The sequence below is a fragment of the Salmo salar genome, chromosome 12 (genome assembly GCF_965601325.2).
Source record: "Salmo salar chromosome 12, fSalSal1, whole genome shotgun sequence".
Classification (NCBI taxonomy): domain Eukaryota; kingdom Metazoa; phylum Chordata; class Actinopteri; order Salmoniformes; family Salmonidae; genus Salmo; species Salmo salar.
Window position 1 is genome coordinate 53,641,244 of NC_138302.1, and position 19,554 is coordinate 53,660,797.

At 43.4% G+C, this 19,554-nt stretch overlaps 2 protein-coding genes across 2 annotated transcripts in view; one reads left to right on the plus strand and one right to left on the minus strand.

Annotated features, from left to right (window-relative positions):
* The first annotated feature begins 1,602 nt into the window (after positions 1–1,602).
* Positions 1,603–5,124, plus strand: cyb561d2 (cytochrome b561 family, member D2). Its single transcript, XM_014132008.3, has 4 exons — positions 1,603–1,763; positions 1,993–2,243; positions 2,378–2,415; positions 2,584–5,124. The coding sequence occupies exons 2-4, from the start codon at positions 2,117–2,119 to the stop codon at positions 3,085–3,087; spliced, it is 669 nt and encodes a 222-aa protein (XP_013987483.1). The 5' UTR covers positions 1,603–1,763; positions 1,993–2,116; the 3' UTR covers positions 3,088–5,124.
* Positions 5,123–19,554, minus strand: part of rad54l2 (RAD54 like 2) — a 38,686-nt gene continuing 24,254 nt past the window's right edge. Inside the window, exons 15-22 of the mRNA XM_014132005.3 lie at positions 19,157–19,256; positions 18,467–18,672; positions 17,792–17,967; positions 17,487–17,683; positions 12,577–12,761; positions 12,051–12,140; positions 9,164–9,256; positions 5,123–8,932 (exon numbers count right to left, since the gene is read on the minus strand). Coding sequence (XP_013987480.1) covers positions 7,998–8,932; positions 9,164–9,256; positions 12,051–12,140; positions 12,577–12,761; positions 17,487–17,683; positions 17,792–17,967; positions 18,467–18,672; positions 19,157–19,256 — 1,982 coding nt within the window. The 3' untranslated portion in view covers positions 5,123–7,997. The remainder of the gene's footprint in view (positions 8,933–9,163; positions 9,257–12,050; positions 12,141–12,576; positions 12,762–17,486; positions 17,684–17,791; positions 17,968–18,466; positions 18,673–19,156; positions 19,257–19,554) is intronic.

Consider the following 19,554-nt stretch of genomic DNA (forward strand, 5'->3'; position numbering starts at 1 on the left):
CAGAGCATATGATATTAACAAGCTACAGACTAACCTACCTACATTGTTTCCATCTGTGCACATTTATTCTATAGCAGAATCATGAGGAAAAAAATGCAACCATTTAGTACAATCATCCATAAATGTCATAAGAAATTACGTGGTGTTTTTGGTCTTATAGTAATGTTATAGTATGCTATTATGCTCAGGCTGTTATACAGAATCATAATGAATCATTTACTAAGTGTTCTTGCGAGACATTGATTCATCGTTCTGGTGTGCACCGGCAGCATTATACCCATGATTATACACCGTTTTCCAAAATGACCGCCAACCAGCTCCATAGGGCCATATTGGACAGGATTCCCATGGCCATATCTCCATAAATAATTGGTACATACAGCCCAATGATTAATTCAAATGTTTGAGGGGGTCTGGAGAACACAATGAAATCTATACTTTAAATTTTTTGTAGAAAAGTGGTTAAAAAGGGCCACAACATTATTGCCAAAAATACTTTAGACATGCCCTTGTGTGAAATTTGGTGGCTCTATCACAAAGTCCCCAAAAAAGTCATGTAGCTGCTGGACTATAGTCAAAATGACCTCAATATGACCCCTATTAAGGTCTTAAGAGTACTTTATGATCAGAATGATTGTATATATTATCTGTGGAGTTTATTTAGTGGGTAGATAACATTAAAGTCATTTTTTATATTGTTTAGAATGATTTTACTCTATTTTCTTCTAACAGGAAATTCGGATGGCCGCTGTTTTATGAAAGTGGCCTCCCTGGTGACTGACAGGCTTCCCAGACTGCCTCCAATCTTTAAAATGTTCCTTAAGTTATATAGTATTAGTGTACCAAGTTTGATACTTGTATGCTAAATGGAACAATTATTTCAGCTATCCGCACGACTAGTTGGTTGCAGTGTATCTGAGTGGACGAGGGCCTTTATGCCCTAGTGAGAATGTGTCATGCTAGTGTCTAGCCGTGTTGCACAAGTCTCATGCTTGTTTGGGAGGAATTGGAGCACATTGAGTAGTGAATGGAGGAGCACTGTGTCCTTTGAGTGGTGCAGTTTGAAATGGGTGGTAGCCTATTCCAGGTGCCCATTTAACAGCAGTGAGCAACACACAGCACAATGCTACAATCATACAATGGCTCCACAGAGAGATCATTATGCACCATGATGAGTTTACAGACTGCATTATTCAAGATTTAGCAAATTACTTCTGGACATTCTGTTGTATTCTTGATTCCTTGTTCATTCCCTAGGCCTACTGCTCGGTGCTTGCTCTACTGGCAAAATTCGACTTTCCACCAAAAATAATGATTAGGAAAAGTTAATTCGTGCAGTGAAGAAAATACAATGTTGGCCAGCTGATGGTTTGTGCTCCATGATCATTCCTTTTTTTTTTTTTTTTAGCATTCCTTCTGAATATAACACAGTGTTGGTGCAACAGTTGGAATCCAGCCTGTTCCACGATGGAAATTAAATAATTAACCCCTCTCTTTATGTAGTCGGGTCTTGATAAGGAAGAATGTGCTCAGTGCATTCCAAAAGCTTTGAAATACTGGAACGCAACTGCTTAAATAAACTACAATTCCCAAAATGCACCTGAGAAAGTAGGAAGTGTATAGTGATTCTTTCCACGTCACACCGCAGCCCAAATTTCAACGTCAAGCAAACGCCGCATAGTCATGCTGATTGAGAATAGAACATTGCGCGCAATTAAGGACCATTTTCATAACCTCTATTCAATTTAAATATTGACATTCCGGTAGGTATTAGTCTTATTTAACAAAACGTGTGGTTATTGTGGTAGGCTACTGTTTGACGTGCTTATCCCACTCTCACTTGTCAATAACGGTTTGCAATAGCTTTCGCGTGAAGCATATTTTACTTTACTGAATCAATTTAGTGAGGAACTTAATGGTGTTATGCTTTGGTATGAACTTTTTCTATGGGTTTCGAGGAATCTACTAAAAATCTGCGTTTTCTGTTTTCAGGAAAAGGTATCAACTCCCCCTTGTGGGGTAAAAAGGTAGCTGTGGGTTGAAATGTGGTTGCCCTGACGTTGGAAGCGCACAGTTCTACCTGTCCGTCTCTTGTACGAGGGAAAGGCGGGAAACCATGGCGGAACTCCCCGAATCAGAACCCCGAATGTACCGTTTTGGGAAAGTCGCATGTGGGATACTGACTCACGTGCTTTGTGTTGTCTTAACGGTGCTTATCACGGTATTGGCCAAGCCTGGAACAAGTGAGTAATCCAGCCTTGGCGCCAGCAGCAGAGCACCCATCAATGCTGTTCAATATCTGCATATAACACATGGAATACTTTATATTGAGTTGATGAAACGAGACAATATTTTTGGGGGTTGATCTGTTTTTCAGGTTTGTTCTCTTGGCACCCTTTCCTGATGACACTGGCGGTAAGGATGACACTTCTGTGTGTGCATAATGTAATCTGTGAATTCATCTCATTCAAACATCTCAGAAGTGTTACAACAGTTCACGTTCATTCTATCTTTCCTCCACCACTCTCACCTTTTCTTGCCGTTCTCTCGCCATCTCCTCTTGATCCCCCTCTTCCCTCTTAGTTCTCCCTCTTCATGACAGAGGCTGTGCTCCTCTTCTCTCCACATTGCTCTCCCATTCGGAAGCTTTCCCACAAGACCAAGGGACGTGTCCACTGGATCCTGCAGTGCCTCTGTGCCAGCTGTGCCACCCTGGGCCTGGCATCCATCTTCTACAACAAGCACCTGAACGGCAAGCCCCACTTCGCCTCGTGGCACGGCCTGGTGGGCCTGGGGACATTGTGTGTTGTTGGGGTGCAGTCTCTGGCCGCTCTGCCCCTCCTCTACCACTCCCTGGCTAAGGGGTGGTCCCTGGCTAAGCTGAAGCGCTACCACGCAGCATCTGGCCTAGTCACTTACCTGCTGGGAAGTGTCAGTCTGCTCCTGGGCATATGCTCAGTGTGGTTTACAGGCGCTGTGGGAGGATACACTTGGTACCTGGCAGCACTGTGCCCTGCCCTCAGCACCCTGGTCATCATGAGCCAGGTGTCCAATACCTACATGGCTAAGAAACGGCTGGTGTCCTGACCAGGCTGGCCGCCAAAACCAAGCTCACAAACAGCAGCCATAAACTGTTTCTGTATTCAAATGAAGCTTTAATAAAAGCTTTACTGTAAGGCTCGCCGTAGGGCTATCTTTGGAAGACCAACCTGCATTCTGCCTAATGCCCAAAAGTACCAGTGCCTTACATTGGTGAAATTATGGTTTTGTTACATCTACTGCTGAACTATTTCTAATTTCAAAGTTTGGTCTATGTGTATGTTAATTCTACCTTGAGCAAAAAAAGTGCACGGAATCACCAATGAGCATAGCTTAGCTGGTTTTTTTTTTTTAATGTGATGACAGGCCTCGGTCTTTTTGAGTATTTAGTAGTGTATAGTAGTACAGTAGTATTTTGTATCCGAGAGCCAAGGAGACAAAGAATGCCTGTTATGCGTCTAAGGAAGTACTAATATTGGTTGTTAACCATGCAAAACAACTCCAAGCGGCCACTGATGCTGCTTGATTGTATTTGCCTTTAGGCTTGAATGGACCAATGCACATTTTTTTGTGATTGTTTTTATAAGGCGATACATTTGTGTACTAGTTTACATAAGTATTCAGACCCTTTGCTATGAGATTTGACATTCAATCCAATGAATTAGGTTGGACGCCCAGGTGCGTCCTGTTGCCATTCATCATCCTTGAGATGTGGTTAAATCAATTGATTGGACATGATTTGGAAAGGCACACACCTGTCGATATAAGGTCCCACAGTTGACAGTGCATGTCAGAACAAAAACCAAGCCATGAAGTCGAAGGAATTGTCCATAGAGCTCCGAGACAGGATTGTGTCGAGGCACCAATCTGGGGAAGCGTAGCAAAAAAAATAATTCTGCAGCATTGAAGGTCCCAAGAACACAGTGGCCTCCATCCTTAAATGGAAGAAGGTTGGAACCACCAAGACTCTTCTTAGAGCTGGCCGCCCAGCCAAACTGAGCAATCGGGGGAGAAGGGCCTTGGTCAGGGAGGTGACCAAGAACCCCATGGTCACTCTGACAGAGCTCCAGAGTTCCTCTGTGGAGATGAGAGAACATTCCAGAAGGACAACCATCTCTGCAGCACTCCAACAATCAGGCTTTTATGGTAGAGTGCCAGACGGAAGCCACTCCTCAGTAAAAGGCACATGACAGCCTGCTTGGAGTTTGCCAAAAGGCACCTAAAGGACTCTCAGACCATGCAATTCAAGATTCTCTGGTCTGATGAAACCAAGATTGAACTCTGAACTCTTTGGCCAGAATGCCAAGCTTCACGTCTGGAGGAAACCTAGCACCATCCCTACGATGAAGCATGGTGGTGGCAGCATTATGCTGTGGGGATGTTTTTCAGTGGCAGGGACTGAGAGACTAGTCAGGGTCGAGGGAAAGATGAACGGAGCAAAGTACAGAGATCCTTGATGAAAACCTGCCCCAGAGCGCTCAGGACCTGAGACTGGGGAGAAGGTTCACCTTCCAACAGGACTACGACCCTAAGCACATAGCCAAGACAACGCAGAAGTGGCTTCGGAACAAGTCTCTGAATGTCCTTGAGTGGCTCAGCCAGAGCCCGGACTTGAACCCGATCGAACATCTCTGAAGAGACCTGAAAATAGCTGTGCAGCGACGCTCCCCATCCAAACTGACAGGGCTTGAGAGGATCTGCAGAAGAAAATGGGAGAAACTCCCCAATTACAGGTGTGCCAAGCTTGTAGCGTCATACCCAAGAAGGTAATAACTGCCAAAGGTGCTTCAACAAAGTACTGCGTAAAGGGTCTGAATACTTCCGTAAATGTGATCAGTTTATTTTTTATAGATTTACAAAAAAAAAACTTTTGCTTTGTCATTATGGGGTATTGTGTGTATATTGATGAGAAGAATCGATTTAATCCATTTTAGAATAAGGCTGTAACATAAAATGTGGGAAAAGTCGAGGGGTCTGAATACTTTTTCAAATGTACTGTAACTTCAAAAAACATCTGTGCGTAGAACATACAAAGCCCATTAAAAAAAAAAAGTCAGTGTCATAATAAAATGAAGTAACAACGCAGGAGAAGTGTGTTTTATTATGTTAAAATAACATTAACGAAGTAACACAGTTGTCATATGCTGGATACATGGGGGTGACAGAGATCGGGAGGGACACAGTCAGTCTGTGCCACTTCTCTGCTCTTCCACAGACACTGGTCAAAAGATCAACGTGGATAAAAAGAGAGAGGGGGGGAAAAAAAGTCATAAAAAAATAATACAGCAGATGAATTCGTTTTCATCATTATAAATAAAGAATTTTGGTAAATTCATACAATAAGATAAATTACAAACTAGTCAAGGCAAGCTAACATTATCAAGATGTTATAAAATAACATTGTTACTTAAACAACATATGGATCATGTTCTCTTCATGATAACACAAAGAAATAATAAGCACAGTGAAACTATTTGGATTGAGAGGGAGGATGGGGATTCCTTCTCCAAGGAAATAGTGTTCCCTGTTAAAAGGACTGGGATGATTGGCTAAATCATTTGATAGACACAAGACATGGCCAATTAGAAAAAGGTTGAGGTTCCGAAGTGAGGTGGAAAAAAACATGATCAACTAGAAACAGGCTGTAAGGTAGAGGACAAGGAAGTAAGCAGTAGTGGGAGGGTAGAGTGGAGGTTGTGAGGAGTGTATGGTGAAATAGGTAGTAGAGAGTAAACTGAAACTCCACAAAAAAGTGAGAGTTATATAATAACTCCAGTAGGCTTATTCCATGTCCAATTGCAGATTTTATTCCAGTGGAAAAACAGAACCTTGAGGCCCGATCCATTCCACTCACAATGATTTTGACATGACATCACAGACCGAGAAAGGTACTGACCAACCACGGAGAAACTTTTGACTACTTTAATACACTAAGTAAATGTCCAAATACTTATGTAAAAAAAAAAATATTACATATTCAAAATGGGGGGACTAGACACATAGTGCTTTCATTTCTAAATGGTAAACAGATACATTGCCTTCAGAAAATATTCACACCCCTTGCCTTTTTCTACATTTTGTTGTTAGAGCCTGCCTGAATTTAAAATGAATTAAATTTAGATTTTGTTTTGTAACTGGCCTACATACAATACCCCACAATGTTGAAGTGGAATTATGTTTTTCAAAATGTTAACAAATTAATTCAAAAGGAAAAGCTGAAATGTCTTGAGTCAATAAGTATTCAACCCCTTTGCTAAAAAAAAGTACACATTGAATATCCCTTTGAGCATGGTGAAGTTATTAATTACACTTTGGATGGTATATCAATACACCCAGTCACTACAAAGATACAGGCGTCCTTCCTAACTCAGTTGCCGGAAAGGAAGGAAACCGCTCAGGGATTTTACCATGAGGCCAATAGTAACTTTAAAACCGTTACAGCCATAAGCCAATGGCTGTGATAGAAGAAAACTGAGGATGGACCAACAACATTGTAGTTACTCCATAATACTAACATAATTGACCACGGGAAAAGAAAGAAGCCTGTACATAAAAAAATATTCTACAACATGCATTTTGTTTGCAACAAGGCACTAAAGTAATTTCGTAAAAAATGTGGCAAAGCAATTAACCTTTTGTCCTGAATACAAAGTGTATTGCATAGGCAAATCCAATACAACAAATTACTGAGTACCACATGTTACAGGTATGCTTTTAAATCGATAAGGACTGGGGAGTTTTTCAGGATAAAAAATAAACAGAATGGAGCTAAGCACAGGCAAAATCCTAGAGAAAAACCTGGTTCAGTCTGCTTTCCACCAGACACTGGGAGATGAAGCCACCTTTCAGCAAGACAATAACCTACAAAACAAGGCTAAATCTACACAAGTTGCTTTCCAAGAAGACTGTGAATGTTCCTGAGTGGCCAAGTTAGTTTTGACTTACATCTACTTGAATGATGAACAAATTTGGCAGAGCTTTTGAATTTTGAAAAAAAAAAAACAATGGCCAAATGTTGCACGATCCAGGTGTGGAAAGCTCTTACAGACTTACCCAGAAAGACCCACAGCTGTAATCACTGCCTAAGGCGCTACTACAAAGTATTGATTCAGGGGTGTGAATACTTATGTAAATGAGATGTCTGTATTTCCTTTTCAGTACATTTCAAAACATGTTTTCACAAAAAGTATTCAATCTATTTAGAATTCAGGCTGTAACACATCAACATGTGTAATAAGTCAAGAGGTGTGAATACTTTCTGAAGGCGCTGTATGTATGAAAATACACTCAAATAAGAGGTGATATTTTGTACTGTTGCCTCATGAAAAACTTGATCTCAAATTCAAAATGCTGGAGTATAGAGGCAAATGTAAAAATGTTAACTTCACTGTCCAAATAAATTTGTAGGGGAGTGTATATTGTCTTCTCATCCTTTCCAACTGGGTTTGCTACAATGTCTATCAAACAGCTAACGGCTCTAAAATCACGTTTTTTTATTTTGAATGCAAACGGTCCAACAGACGATCACATAGTACCATCTGATGTGAGCTCCGAGGAGATAGTGTCCTGACAGGCCTCAGTAATCGTCACGGGGGTAAAATAACTGCACGGCCATGCTAGACGACATAGCGGTAGAGGCAGTGCTTGGAAGCCTCATGTTCAACCAACTGGTCCCCTACAACAACAAGTCCATCCATTCCCATCCATGGTCTCTGGTGCTCAGCCTCACCAACCTCAGGGGCTCAGGCAAATCTTCAGTCTCTTCAGTAAGATATTCAGCATAAGGATTTTGTTACTTTGTCTTGGTAAGCACATTGAGGTACGCCTCGTTCCTGCTCACTTGCCCGCTCATAGGAGTCTGTGTGTGTGTGTGGAGAGGGGCTAAGAGGGTTAGCCAGGTTAGGGCGGGGAGTTGTTTGTTTTTGCGACTTATCCCCTCAGGGTTAACGAATGCTGGCTCATTGTCCTGTTACCTCGATGACGTCATCGTCCGAGCTGCTGCCGCCGTTGTCCGTGGCCATGTGATGGGTGTCAGGCCGGCTCAGGGCTGCACCCAGGAGGCTGGAGGGGGAAGAGGGGTAGTGGGAGAGGAAGCTGGAGCTTCCTCCAGAGCTGGCTGGGCCTCCTCCCAGGGTGTTGGGGTACATCCTGGGATCAGGCAGCAGGGACTGACTGTAGTTCAGAGGGAAGCCTGGGGACAGAAGGTCGGCTACACTGGGATTCATCAGGTAGGGGGGCAGAGTGGTGGAGGCAGAGGACACAGGCATGGTGTTGGTGGAGGTGGTGGTGGAGGAGGGGAGGTGTCCATTGCTTCCTGTGGCTGAGGAGGCATGGTTGAGGAGGTCCGCCCCTGCCGAGGGGAACATGGCCTGCAGGTCTCCCAGAGTCTGTCCTGCTGACTGGAGGAAGGGGGACGAGGAATTGCCTCCCATCAGCAGCGGGTGGCTCATGTGTCCCTCCAGGGCCTGGTTCATGGGGGGGAAGCTGAGGCCGCCGCTTCCCAGGGAGAGGCCCGGGAAACCGGCTGCTGTCGAGCTGCGTTTGCCCCCCTGCTTGTGTCCACGGCTCTCGGCCATCTTGCGTTTGGAGCGTTGCAGAGCCTCGCTGATGCTCATTCCGACGTCCTCTCTGAACTGCCGGCTGTGGTCCGATTCTGTGGTCTGATTGTGCTGCTGCATTCTTCCCCCTCCCCCTCTGTCCCCTGTAAACGTGTCCGATGGTGACGGCAGCTCATTGCCCACGGTGACGGTATCCGCGGTGACGGCGTAGCGGCTGAGCTCTCGTAGGATCTCGGGGGTGGAGGGCCACAAGGCGCTGTCGGGGGTCAGCCGTTGGCGCTCCCCGGGAGACGAACAGCCGTTACCGATGGCGTGAAGAAGGGAAACCTGGGAACCTGAGGAAAATAGGTCAAAATGGAGAGTAACTATTCATTTTTCAAACAGTGGTACAACTAGATTCCCTTAAGTCCGCATCTTGATGAGGTCTCACTACTTGTGTCTCCCAGGGCTCAGCACTAGGTCCACTCTGGTTCTCTCTGTAGTCTGTACACCAAGTCACTTGGATCTATCATATCCTGTCAAATGGATTCCTTATCAAATGTAATGTAATTTAACTTATAGTGCACCTCTGTTGGTAGCAGTTCCTCCCTGCACTGCTCTGCTGAGCTTCCCTGAGCGGATGGCAAAAATCCTGCCATCATTGGTCTTGATGTAGGTACCTGTGAGGAAGACTGGAGTTAATGGATGATAGTAAATCAAATCAAACTTTGTCATATGCACAGGATACAGCAAAGTTAACGCAGTGCAATTAAATGCGTACTTGTAAGCTCTCCTCTCACGACAACAGCTAATAAAAGTATAAAAGGTATTCAGGCAAAAATTTGGTTAAAAGGAAGCACAAGTCAGTTTTGATGCTTAGGTTAATGTACCGAGCCCTTTATCTAAATGAGATAACTTGGAGAATTCAGGTGCCCATGTGGCTGTTGTAAACCACTCTCTAAGGTGTGTACAGTATTTGGATTAAAGTATGTAGAGAAATAATTTGACGACATGCAGGTAGATATGGGACCATAGCTTCTACAGTATACAGTGCATTCGGAAAGTATTCAAACCACATTACTCTATCAACATTTTGTTACGTCACAGCCATACTTTAAAATTATTATTTTTTCCCCCCTCATCAATATACACACAATACCCCATAATGACAAAGCAAAAGCTTTTTTTTTGCAAATGTATAAAAAAATAAACTGATCACATTTACAGAAGTATTTCAGACCCTTTACGCAGTACTTTGTTGAAGCACCTTTGGCAGCGATTACAGCCTCGAGCCTTCTTGGGTATGACGCTACAAGCTTGGCACACCTGTAATTCCGGAGTTTCTCCCATTTTTCTCTGCAAATCCTCTCAAGCCCTGTCAGGTTGGATGGGGAGCATCACTGCACAGCTATTTTCAGGTCTCTCCAGAGATGTTCGATCGGGTTCAAGTCCGGGGTCTGGCCGGCCCACTCAAGGACATTCAGCGACTTGTCCCGAAGCCACTCCTGCGCTGTCTTGGCTGTGTGCTTAGGGTCATTGTCCTGTTGGAAGGTGAACCTTTGCCCCAGTCTGAGATCCTGAGCGCTCTGGAGCAGGTTTTCATCAAGGATCTCTCTGTACTTTGCTCAGTTCATCTTTCCCTCGATCCTGACTAGTCTCCCAGTCCCTGCCGCTGAAAAACATCCCCACAGCATGATGCTGCCACCACCATGCTTCACCGTAGGGATGGTGCCAGGTTTCTTCCAGACGTGACGCTTGGCATTCAGGCCAAAGAGTTCAATCTTGATTTCATCAGACCAGAGAGTCTTGTTTCTCATGGTCTGAGAGTCTTTAGGGGCCTTTTGGCAAACTCCAAGCAGGCTGTCATGTGCCTTTTACTGAGGAGTGGCTTCCATCTGGCCACTACCATAAAGGCCTAATTGGTGGAGTGTTGCAGAGATGGTTGTCCTTCTGGAAGGTTCTCCCATCTCCACAGAGGAACTCTGGAGCTCTGTCAGTGACCATCAGGTTCTTAGTCACCTCCCTGACCAAGGCCCTTCTCCCCCGATTGCTCAGTTTGGCCGGGGGCCAGCTTTAGGATGAGTCTAGGTGGTTCCAAAATTCTTTCATTTAAATATGATGGAGGCCACTGTGTTCTTGGGGACCTTTCAATGCTGCAGATATGTTTTGGTTCCCTTCCCCAGATCTGTGCCTTGACACAATCCTGTCTCGGAGCACTACAGACAATTCCTTCGATCTCATGGCTTGGTTTTGCTCTGACATGCACCGTCAACCCCCGGGACCTTATATAGACAGGTATGTGCCTTTCCAAATCATGTCCAATCAATTGAACTTACCACAAGTGGACTCCAAGTTATAGAAACATATCAAAGATGATCAATGGAAACAGGATGCACCTGACCTCAATTTCAAGTCTCATAGCAAAGGGTCTGAATACTTATGTAAATAAGTTATGTTTTTTTATACATTTGCATACATTTCTAAAAACCTGTTTTCCCTTCGTCATTATGGGGGTATTATGTGGAGATGGATGAGGGAAAAAATGTATTTAATACATTTTAGATTAAGGCTGTAATGTAACAAAATGTGGAAAAAGAGAAGGGGTCTGAATACTTTCCGAATGCACTGTATACAGTGCCTTCAGAAAGTATTCATACCCCCTTGACATATTCCACATTTTCTTGTGTTACAGCCTGAATTCAAAATGTATTATTTTAAAAAAAAATCTCACCCATCGACACAATACCCCATAATGACAAAGTCAAAACATGTTTTTATAAATTTTAGCAAATGTATTGAAAATGAAATACAGAAATACCTAATTTACTTAAGTATTCACACCCCTTTGCTATGATATACAAAATTGAGCACAGGTGCATCCAATTTCCTTTGATCATCCTTGAGATGTCAATAGAACTTGATAGGAGTCCACCTGTGTCCAATTCAATTGTTTGGACATGAATTAGAAAGAAACACAGTTTCCCACAGTTGACAGTTAATGTCAGAGCAGAAACTATACCACGAAGTCCAAGGAACTGTCAGTAGATCTCTGAGATAGAATTGTGATGAGGCATATATCTGGGGAAGAGTATAAAACAATTTCTAGAGTGTTGAAAGTTTCCAAGAGCACAGTGGTCTCCATTGGCAAATGGAAAAAATATGGAAAAACCCAGACTCTGCCTAGAGCTGGCCGTCCGACCAACCTGAGCAACCGAGCAAGAAGGACCTCGTAGTCGCCGCTGAAGATGCACCTACAAAGTATTAACTCAGGGGTGTAAATATTTATGTAAATTTGATATTTCATTTTCAATAAAATGTGCTAACATTTCTAAAAGCATGTTTTCACTTTGTCATTGTGTGTAGATGGGTGAGAAAATAATCTAATCAATTTTGAATTTAGGCTGTAACAAAATGTGGAATAAGTCAAGGGGTATCAATAATATCTGAAGGCTCTGTAGGCTGTGTTCTTGTTACCTTTTGACCCTTTGATCATGTGGATACTCTCTCCTGCACCGATACGGGCCTGGACATCAGTGGTGCTGTTGGCTCCTGGGATCACTATATCTGAGAGGTCCAAAACTTTTTTTTACTGAAATTATTCTAACCTAAAATTGCTTAAAGTTGGAATGGTCAACTTAACATAGCTGCATGACAACTGGCACCCTATTCCCTATGCTGGTCAAAAGTAGTGAACTATATAGGGAATAGGGTGCTATTTGGGACATAGACCGGTGTTATAGGGTCTATCCTAATGCAGCCTCACAGCATTTCAGTTATTCCTTCAACTCTTAAACCTACCCTTGGGTCATGTTCAGTAGGCACAACGTGTAAGAAATTGCTCTGAAAAGGACAAACTAAATGTAATCCAATAAGAAATGCTCATTTCCATTTTGCTACAGTGTGCCCTAATGAACAGGACCATGGCAAGCGTATCAGTGTTTATCAACAACAATTCTATTAAATTCAAACTCTAATGTCCCCGCAGGGAAATGTATTGTACCTGTGGTAGTGACGATCCTCTGGACGTAGACGCCAGCCTTCTGCAGGTAGTTGACGGGGAAGCCGACCCCGGAGCTGGAACCCGCCACACCCATGCCCGCCATGCGGGGCATCATGGGAATGGGGGTGGACTGGACGGGCCGGACGCTGGCCACGGGCTTCTCATCACCCCGAGCTATGGGACGCCTAGTGGATTCAAAACACACAAGGATGAGGATCATACACAGTCTGATGTGGTTCAGATGGCATGGTTGAATTTGGAGGCTAGAAGGGTGAATCTCATGAAACCAGTTTTAACCATGTCTGTAGAAAATACAGTTACAAAACCATGATGAATCTGCAAAAATATACTATCGTTCTGAAGAGTAAGATGCATAGTTTGTCAAAGTGTCTTATTTTTTATACATTTTCTTTAGAATTTTGTAAACGTTCACCCCTAATTCTCATTACCGAAATGCGTCCGGATTAAATTCTCAGGTCATTTTATAAAAATTTACTTTAGAAAAAACAAACTTATTATAATAAAACACAATGTCGCTGTAGTATTTCCATAATTCATAACAACGGTAAACTAGCTGAAGTTTACATTGGACTACAAAAATGTATTAAATAAAAACAGTGTCTGTGGACACTACCGTAACACCTTTTCAAGTTCCTGTAAAAAGTCAATCAGTTTTTAAACAATTCTATTTACCAATGATGCATCATCTAGATGAGTAGTCCTTAGATGTGCGCAAGCTAAAAGGTGCTACAGAACAGCTTTCACATTTTGACAACTGACGCCGCTCTAGCGGGAGAAATCAATAGGTGAATATCACACCCAATCACAACACTGGCGGGTAAGTAATACCGTCAAACACCATCATTCCACTATTAGCGCCAGATATATTATGGACATTTTCTGAAATTACACAATGCAGAACTTCTATGTGAAGCACCTTTAAGTTCATTTCTTTGCTTGTATGCCTTCAAAATGAGGTTCTTATTCTCAAACCATTACCTTACCAACATGGACGCATGAATGGGCTTTAGTGATGTGGTCAATTGTTTGCTGACTCATAACGGTTGTCTCCTATTATTTACAGATTTAGCTCAGGTCCTCATTACAATGACACTCGAAATTGAGCTCAGGTGCATCCTGTTTCCATTGATCATCTTTGAGATGTTTCTACAACTTGATTGGAGTCCACTTGTGATAAATTCAATTGACCGGCACACACCTGTCTATGTAAAGGTCCCACAGTTGACAGTGCATGTCAAATCAAAAACAAAGCCACAAGGTCTAAGGAACTGCCGTAGAGCTCCAAGACAGGATTGTGTCGAGGCACAGATCTGGGGAAAGGTACCAAAGCATATCTGCAGCATTGAAAGGTCCCCAAAAACACAGTGGCCTCCATCCTTCAATGGAAGAAGTTTGGAACCACCATGACTCTTCCTAGAGCAGGCTGCCCAACCAAACTGAGCAATCGAGGGAGAACGGCCTTGGTCAGGGAGGTGACCAAAAACCCCATGGTCACTGACAGAGCTCCAGAGTTCCTCTGTGGAGAAGAGAGAACATTCCAGAAGGACAACCATCTCTGCAGCACTCCACCAATTAGGCCTTTATGGTAGTGCCAGACGGAAGCCACTCCTCAGTAAAATGCACATGACAGCCTGCTTGGAGTTTGCCAAAAAGCCCCTAAAGACTCTCAGACCATGAGATCTGGTCTGATGAAACCAAGATTGAACTCTTTGGCCTGAATGCCAAGCTTCACATCTGGAAGAAACCTGGCACCATCCCTACGGCGAAGCATGGTGGTGGCAGCATCATGCTGTGGGGATGTTTTTCAGCGGCAGGGACTGGGAGACTAGTCAGTATCGAGGCAAAGATGAACAGAGCAAAGTACAGAGAGATCCTTGATGAAAACCTGCTCCGATCAAGACCTTAGACTGGGGCGAAGGTTCACCTTCCAATAGGACAACGACCCTAAGCACACAGCCAGACAACACAGGAGTGTCTTCGGGACAAGCCTCTGAATGTCCTTGAGTGGCCCAGCCAGAGCTCGGACTTGAACCCAATCGAATATCTCTGGAGAGACCTGAAAATGTCTGTGCAGCGACGCTCCCCATCCAACCGAACATAGCTTGAGAGGATCTGCAGAGAAGAATGGAAGAAACTCCCCAAATACAGGTGTGCCAAGCTTGTAGCGTCATACCCAAGAAGAGTCAAAGCTGCAATCGCTGCCAAAGGTGCTTCAACAAAGTACTGGGTGAAGGGTCTGAATACTTATGTAAATGTGATATTAAATTTGCAAACATTTCTAAAAACCTGTTTTTTGCTTTGTCATTATGGATATTGTGTATAGATTAATGAGGGGGAAAAACTATTCAATCTATTTTAGAATAAGGCTGTAATAGAACAAAATGTGGAAAAAGTCAGGCTCAATTTTGTTTGGTATTCTGTGGATTTCATTTAGAGAAGCCCATGTTATCACACACACGAACCTGCAGCCACTAGCTAGCTTATCACTTGACATTTGAAGTTACCACCGGTCTGCCCATGGAGCAGTGACAGTGTTTTATTGAGCAGCCACCACTCTTTGACCATGGCCAATGACATACTATTTACTTTAAATCATGCGTAATCCTCTGAGTAAACCGTCTAACTTTTAAACCATATACGATTCATAAACAATGAATGAAATAATTTTATGGGTGAACACCCTACAGAAAACCTAGTTATTTTGACAAAAAAGAAGATTCAGAAGATGACAGAAAACAAGATGCATTAGGGTAATGAGAAAATACATTTTAATAATTACATTTTAAATCTACGAATTATGTTTGACTCAGGCTTTTTCATTAGGTGAGCAATGTTAAATTATTAGAAATTGGTTTCTTTACAACCTTTTGGGACTTTGAAAACAGTGGAAATTGTAAAATGCATAATATCTGATATATAAACATATTAATATTACGAAATAGACAAATACAGATCCTAATTCAAGTGATCCAAGAGGAATTTGGTGATTTTTGTTGCCAAATGCCAGTTGTGACAATGATTTAAAGGGATCATTTGTTTGGATAGGTAGTAGTTTAGGCCTGCCAATTAGGCTTTGCACAACCCTATTGAAGAATTTGCAGGTGCTTCCACACAGTTGTGGGTCCTGAGTTAATTAAGCAATTAACATCCCATCATGCTTAGAGTCGTGTATAAAAATACCCAGTTGCCCAATTTTTTTGGCCTACTATGGCTAGAAGAGATCTCAGTGATGTTGAAAGAGAGATCTCAGTGATGTTGAAAGAGAGGTCTCAAATGAGCATAGGGGGTTTAAAGGGTGTGTGTGTGTGTCTCAGTCACCAGATCTCAACCCAATTGAACACTTACAGTTTAAGTCGGAAGTTTACATACACTTAGGTTGGGAGTCATTAAAACACGTTTCTCAACCACTCCACAAATTTCTTGTTAACAAACTATATAGTTTTGGCAAGTCGGTTAGGACATCTACTTTGTGCATGACACAAGTCATTTTTCCCAACAATTGTTTACAGACAGATTATTTCACTTATAATTCACTGTATCACAATTCCAGTGGGTCAGAAGTTGACATACACTAATGTAAACGTACTTTTGTGCGAAAAGTGCAAATCAATCCCAGAACAACAGCAAAGGACCTTGTGTAGATGCTGGAGGAAACAGGTACAAAAGTATCTATATCCACAGTAAAACGAGTCCTATATCGACATAACCTGAAAGGCCGCTCAGCAAGGAAGAAGCCACTGCTCCAAAACCGTCATAAAAAAGCCAGACTACGGTTTGCAACTGCACATGGGGACAAAGATCGTACTTTTTGGAGAAATGTCCTCTGGTCTGATGAAACAAAAATAGAACTGTTAGGTCATAATGACCATCGTTATGTTTCGAGGAAAAGGGGGGAGGCTTGCAAGCCGAAGAACACCATCCCAACAGTGAAGCACAGGGAGTGGCAGCATCATGTTGTGGTTTGCTGCTTTGCTGCAGGAGGGACTGGTGCACTTCACAAAATAGATGGCATCATGAGGCAGGAAAATTATGTGGATATATTGACGCAACATCAAGACATCAGTCGGGAAGTTAAAGCTTGGTTGCAAATGGGTCTTCCAAATGGACAATGACCCCAAGCATACTTCCAAAGTTGTGGCAAAATGGCTTAAGGACAACAAAGTCAAGGTATTGGAGTGGCCATCACAAAGCCCTGACCTTAATCCTACAGACAATTTGTGGGCAGAACTGAAAAAGCGAGTACGAGCCAGGAAGCCTACAAACCTGACTCAGTTACACCAACTCTGTCAGGAGGAATGGGCCAAAATTCACCCAACTTATTGTGGGAAGCTATAGAAGGCTACACGAAACGTTTGACCTAAATTACAATTATTTAAGGCAATGCTAACAAATACTAATTGAGTGTATGTAAACTGACCCACTGGGAATGTGATGAAAGAAATAAAAGCTGAAATAAATCATTCTTCTCTACTATTATTCTGACATTTCACATTCTTAAAATAAAGCGGTGATCCTAACTGACATAAGACAGGGAATTTTTACTGGGATTAAATGTCAGGCATTGTGAAAAACTGTGATTAAATGTATTTGGCTAAGGTGTATGTAAACTTCCGACTTCAACTGTATGGAAGATTCTGGAGCGGCGACTGAGACAGCATTTTTCACCAAATTATGGAATTTCTTGTGGAAATATGGTGTCACATCCCTCCAATACAGTTCCAGACACTAGTAAAATCTATGCCAAGGAGCATTGAAGCTGTTCTGGCTCGTGGTGGCCCAATGCCCTACTAAGACACAATGTTGGTGTTTCCTTTATTTTGGCAGTTACCTACCTGTCTGTTAGTGCTGTGATAGCGCAGGTAAGAGAATGGAGAGAGATTGTCACTCACCAGTTGCGCTGGTTAAAGGCTGGGATGTTGATGAGGGTCTGGTCACTGGTTGGGTAGTAGTGGGCGTAGGAGGGGCGAGAGTAGGGCACGGAGGCACGCTTCTCGTCCTCGTAGCTCTTCTTAGCGGCTCTCTTCTCTGCTTTAGTGAGCTTGGATTCCTTCCGGTCCACCAGCAGAGACTCATGGTGGAAGGGTTCCTGGTGGGGTACAGATCAACAGGGTTAATCAATTGCGCGTGTGCCATAGTAATGATGTACAGCGATGAATGACAGTGTGTGTCTGTGAGAGAGAGTGAGTGTGTGTACCTTAGTGATGAGGTGGGGGTAGAGCTGACAGGCTTGGCTGATGACCGTCTCCATCTCTTTGTGGGGCTGGGGAGGAGCTTTAGTCGGGTCAGGCTCCTCCTCTGCAAAGTGCAGCAGAGACTCCACCTCCTTGCGGGTGAACGTCAGAACCGGGTTCAGGTCATCCACCACGCGGTCTGGACACAACCAATAACAGTGTGTTACTGACCACAGACACAACCAATCAGTGTGTTACTGACCAACTATAAACTGGGTGGTTTGAGCCCTGAATTCTGATTGGCTGAAAGCCATGGTATATCAGACCGTATATCACGGGTATGACAAAACGTTTAGTTTTACTGCTCTAATTACGTTGGTAATCAGTTCATAATAGCATTAAGGCTCTTCGGTGGGTTTGTGATATATGGCCAATATACCACGACTAAGGGCTGCGTCCAGGCACTCCGCGTTGCATCATGCAAAAGAACAGCCCTTAGCCATGGTATATTCGCCATATACCACACCTCCTCGGGCCCAATTGCTTAATTAGATTCTCCTGGGTTGTACTACGCCGTCATTCATAATTCAACTTCAAATTCTACACGCTGCCATTCATTCCGATTTAAGAAACTCAAATTAATCCAGCAATTTCCACACACACAGTCATATCGTGCATCACTGTACCCCCCCTCTTACCAGACATGCCCTGTTTGGAGACCTGTCGGTCGTAAATCTTCTTCTCCAGGGTGAAGTCACAGACCAGGCGGTAGATGTGGCAGGGCTTCTTCTGGCCGTAGCGGTATACTCGACACACCGCCTGGGCGTCGTGACACGGGTTCCACGACGCATCAAACACCACCACCCGGTTGGCTCCGATCAGGTTCACCCCCAAGCAGCCCGCCCTGCAAGTCACACAACACAGGCTTATTGACAACATGCACAAGTGTGTGTGTTACCCTGTGTGTGTGTGTGTGTGTGTGTGTATATGCCTAAGTGAACGGCTGATCAAGTGTATGCAAAAGGAATTGTGTGTGAATAAATATCTGGTGTGGGCGAGTGTGTCTAATTGAGTGTATTTGTCTGCATTTACACAGGCAGCCCAATTCTGATCGTTTGCCCAATTATAGGCAAACGAGCTGATCTGATTGGTCAAAAGACCAATTAGTGGAAAAATAATCAGAATTGGGCAGCCTGTGTTAACACAGCATTTGTTGTGTATTTGATTGAACAATATATAAGCATAGAAATATAATTATTAGAAAGGGCAGAAGCCATCAGATCACAGCAATTTCACTTCTATGTGTATCAGTGTGTGTGTGTGTGTGTGTGTGTGTGTGTGTGTGTGTGTGTGTGTGTGTGTGTGTGTGTGTGTGTACAGTCTAGTACCTCGTTGACAGGAGGAAGACCCACGTGGAGGTGTTCTCTGGGTCGTTGAACTGGTTGATGAGTCTCTCTCGCTCTGAAGCAGACGTACTCCCATCCAACCCTGGGGGATGACAGACAAGACACATTCACCACATCAGCATCATGGGACGATACTAGTTAAATCGTCTTGAGTTCCAAATGGCACCCCATTTCCTTATGTAGGGCTCTGGTAAAAAGTAGTGCACTTTGTAGAGAATAGGGTGCAATTTGGGATGCAAAAATACTTCACTAGTGGATCTAGTGTAGTGCGGTGGTAGTAGGGGGCCGTATGACTTCAAAGAAAAATAAAACACCTGGGCCGCTCAGATTCATTCATTTTTTCCCCGGCTGAGATTATAACGAATGGACAGAGGTGACCT

Bases quoted from the DNA above. Each gene is read 5' to 3' on its own strand.
- cyb561d2 (XM_014132008.3), top strand. From the start codon at position 2,117: ATGGCGGAACTCCCCGAATCAGAACCCCGAATGTACCGTTTTGGGAAA. The intron at 2,244-2,377 runs GTGAGTAATCCA...TCTGTTTTTCAG, and splicing joins ATTGGCCAAGCCTGGAACAA to GTTTGTTCTCTTGGCACCCT. The intron at 2,416-2,583 runs GTAAGGATGACA...CTTCCCTCTTAG, and splicing joins CTTTCCTGATGACACTGGCG to TTCTCCCTCTTCATGACAGA.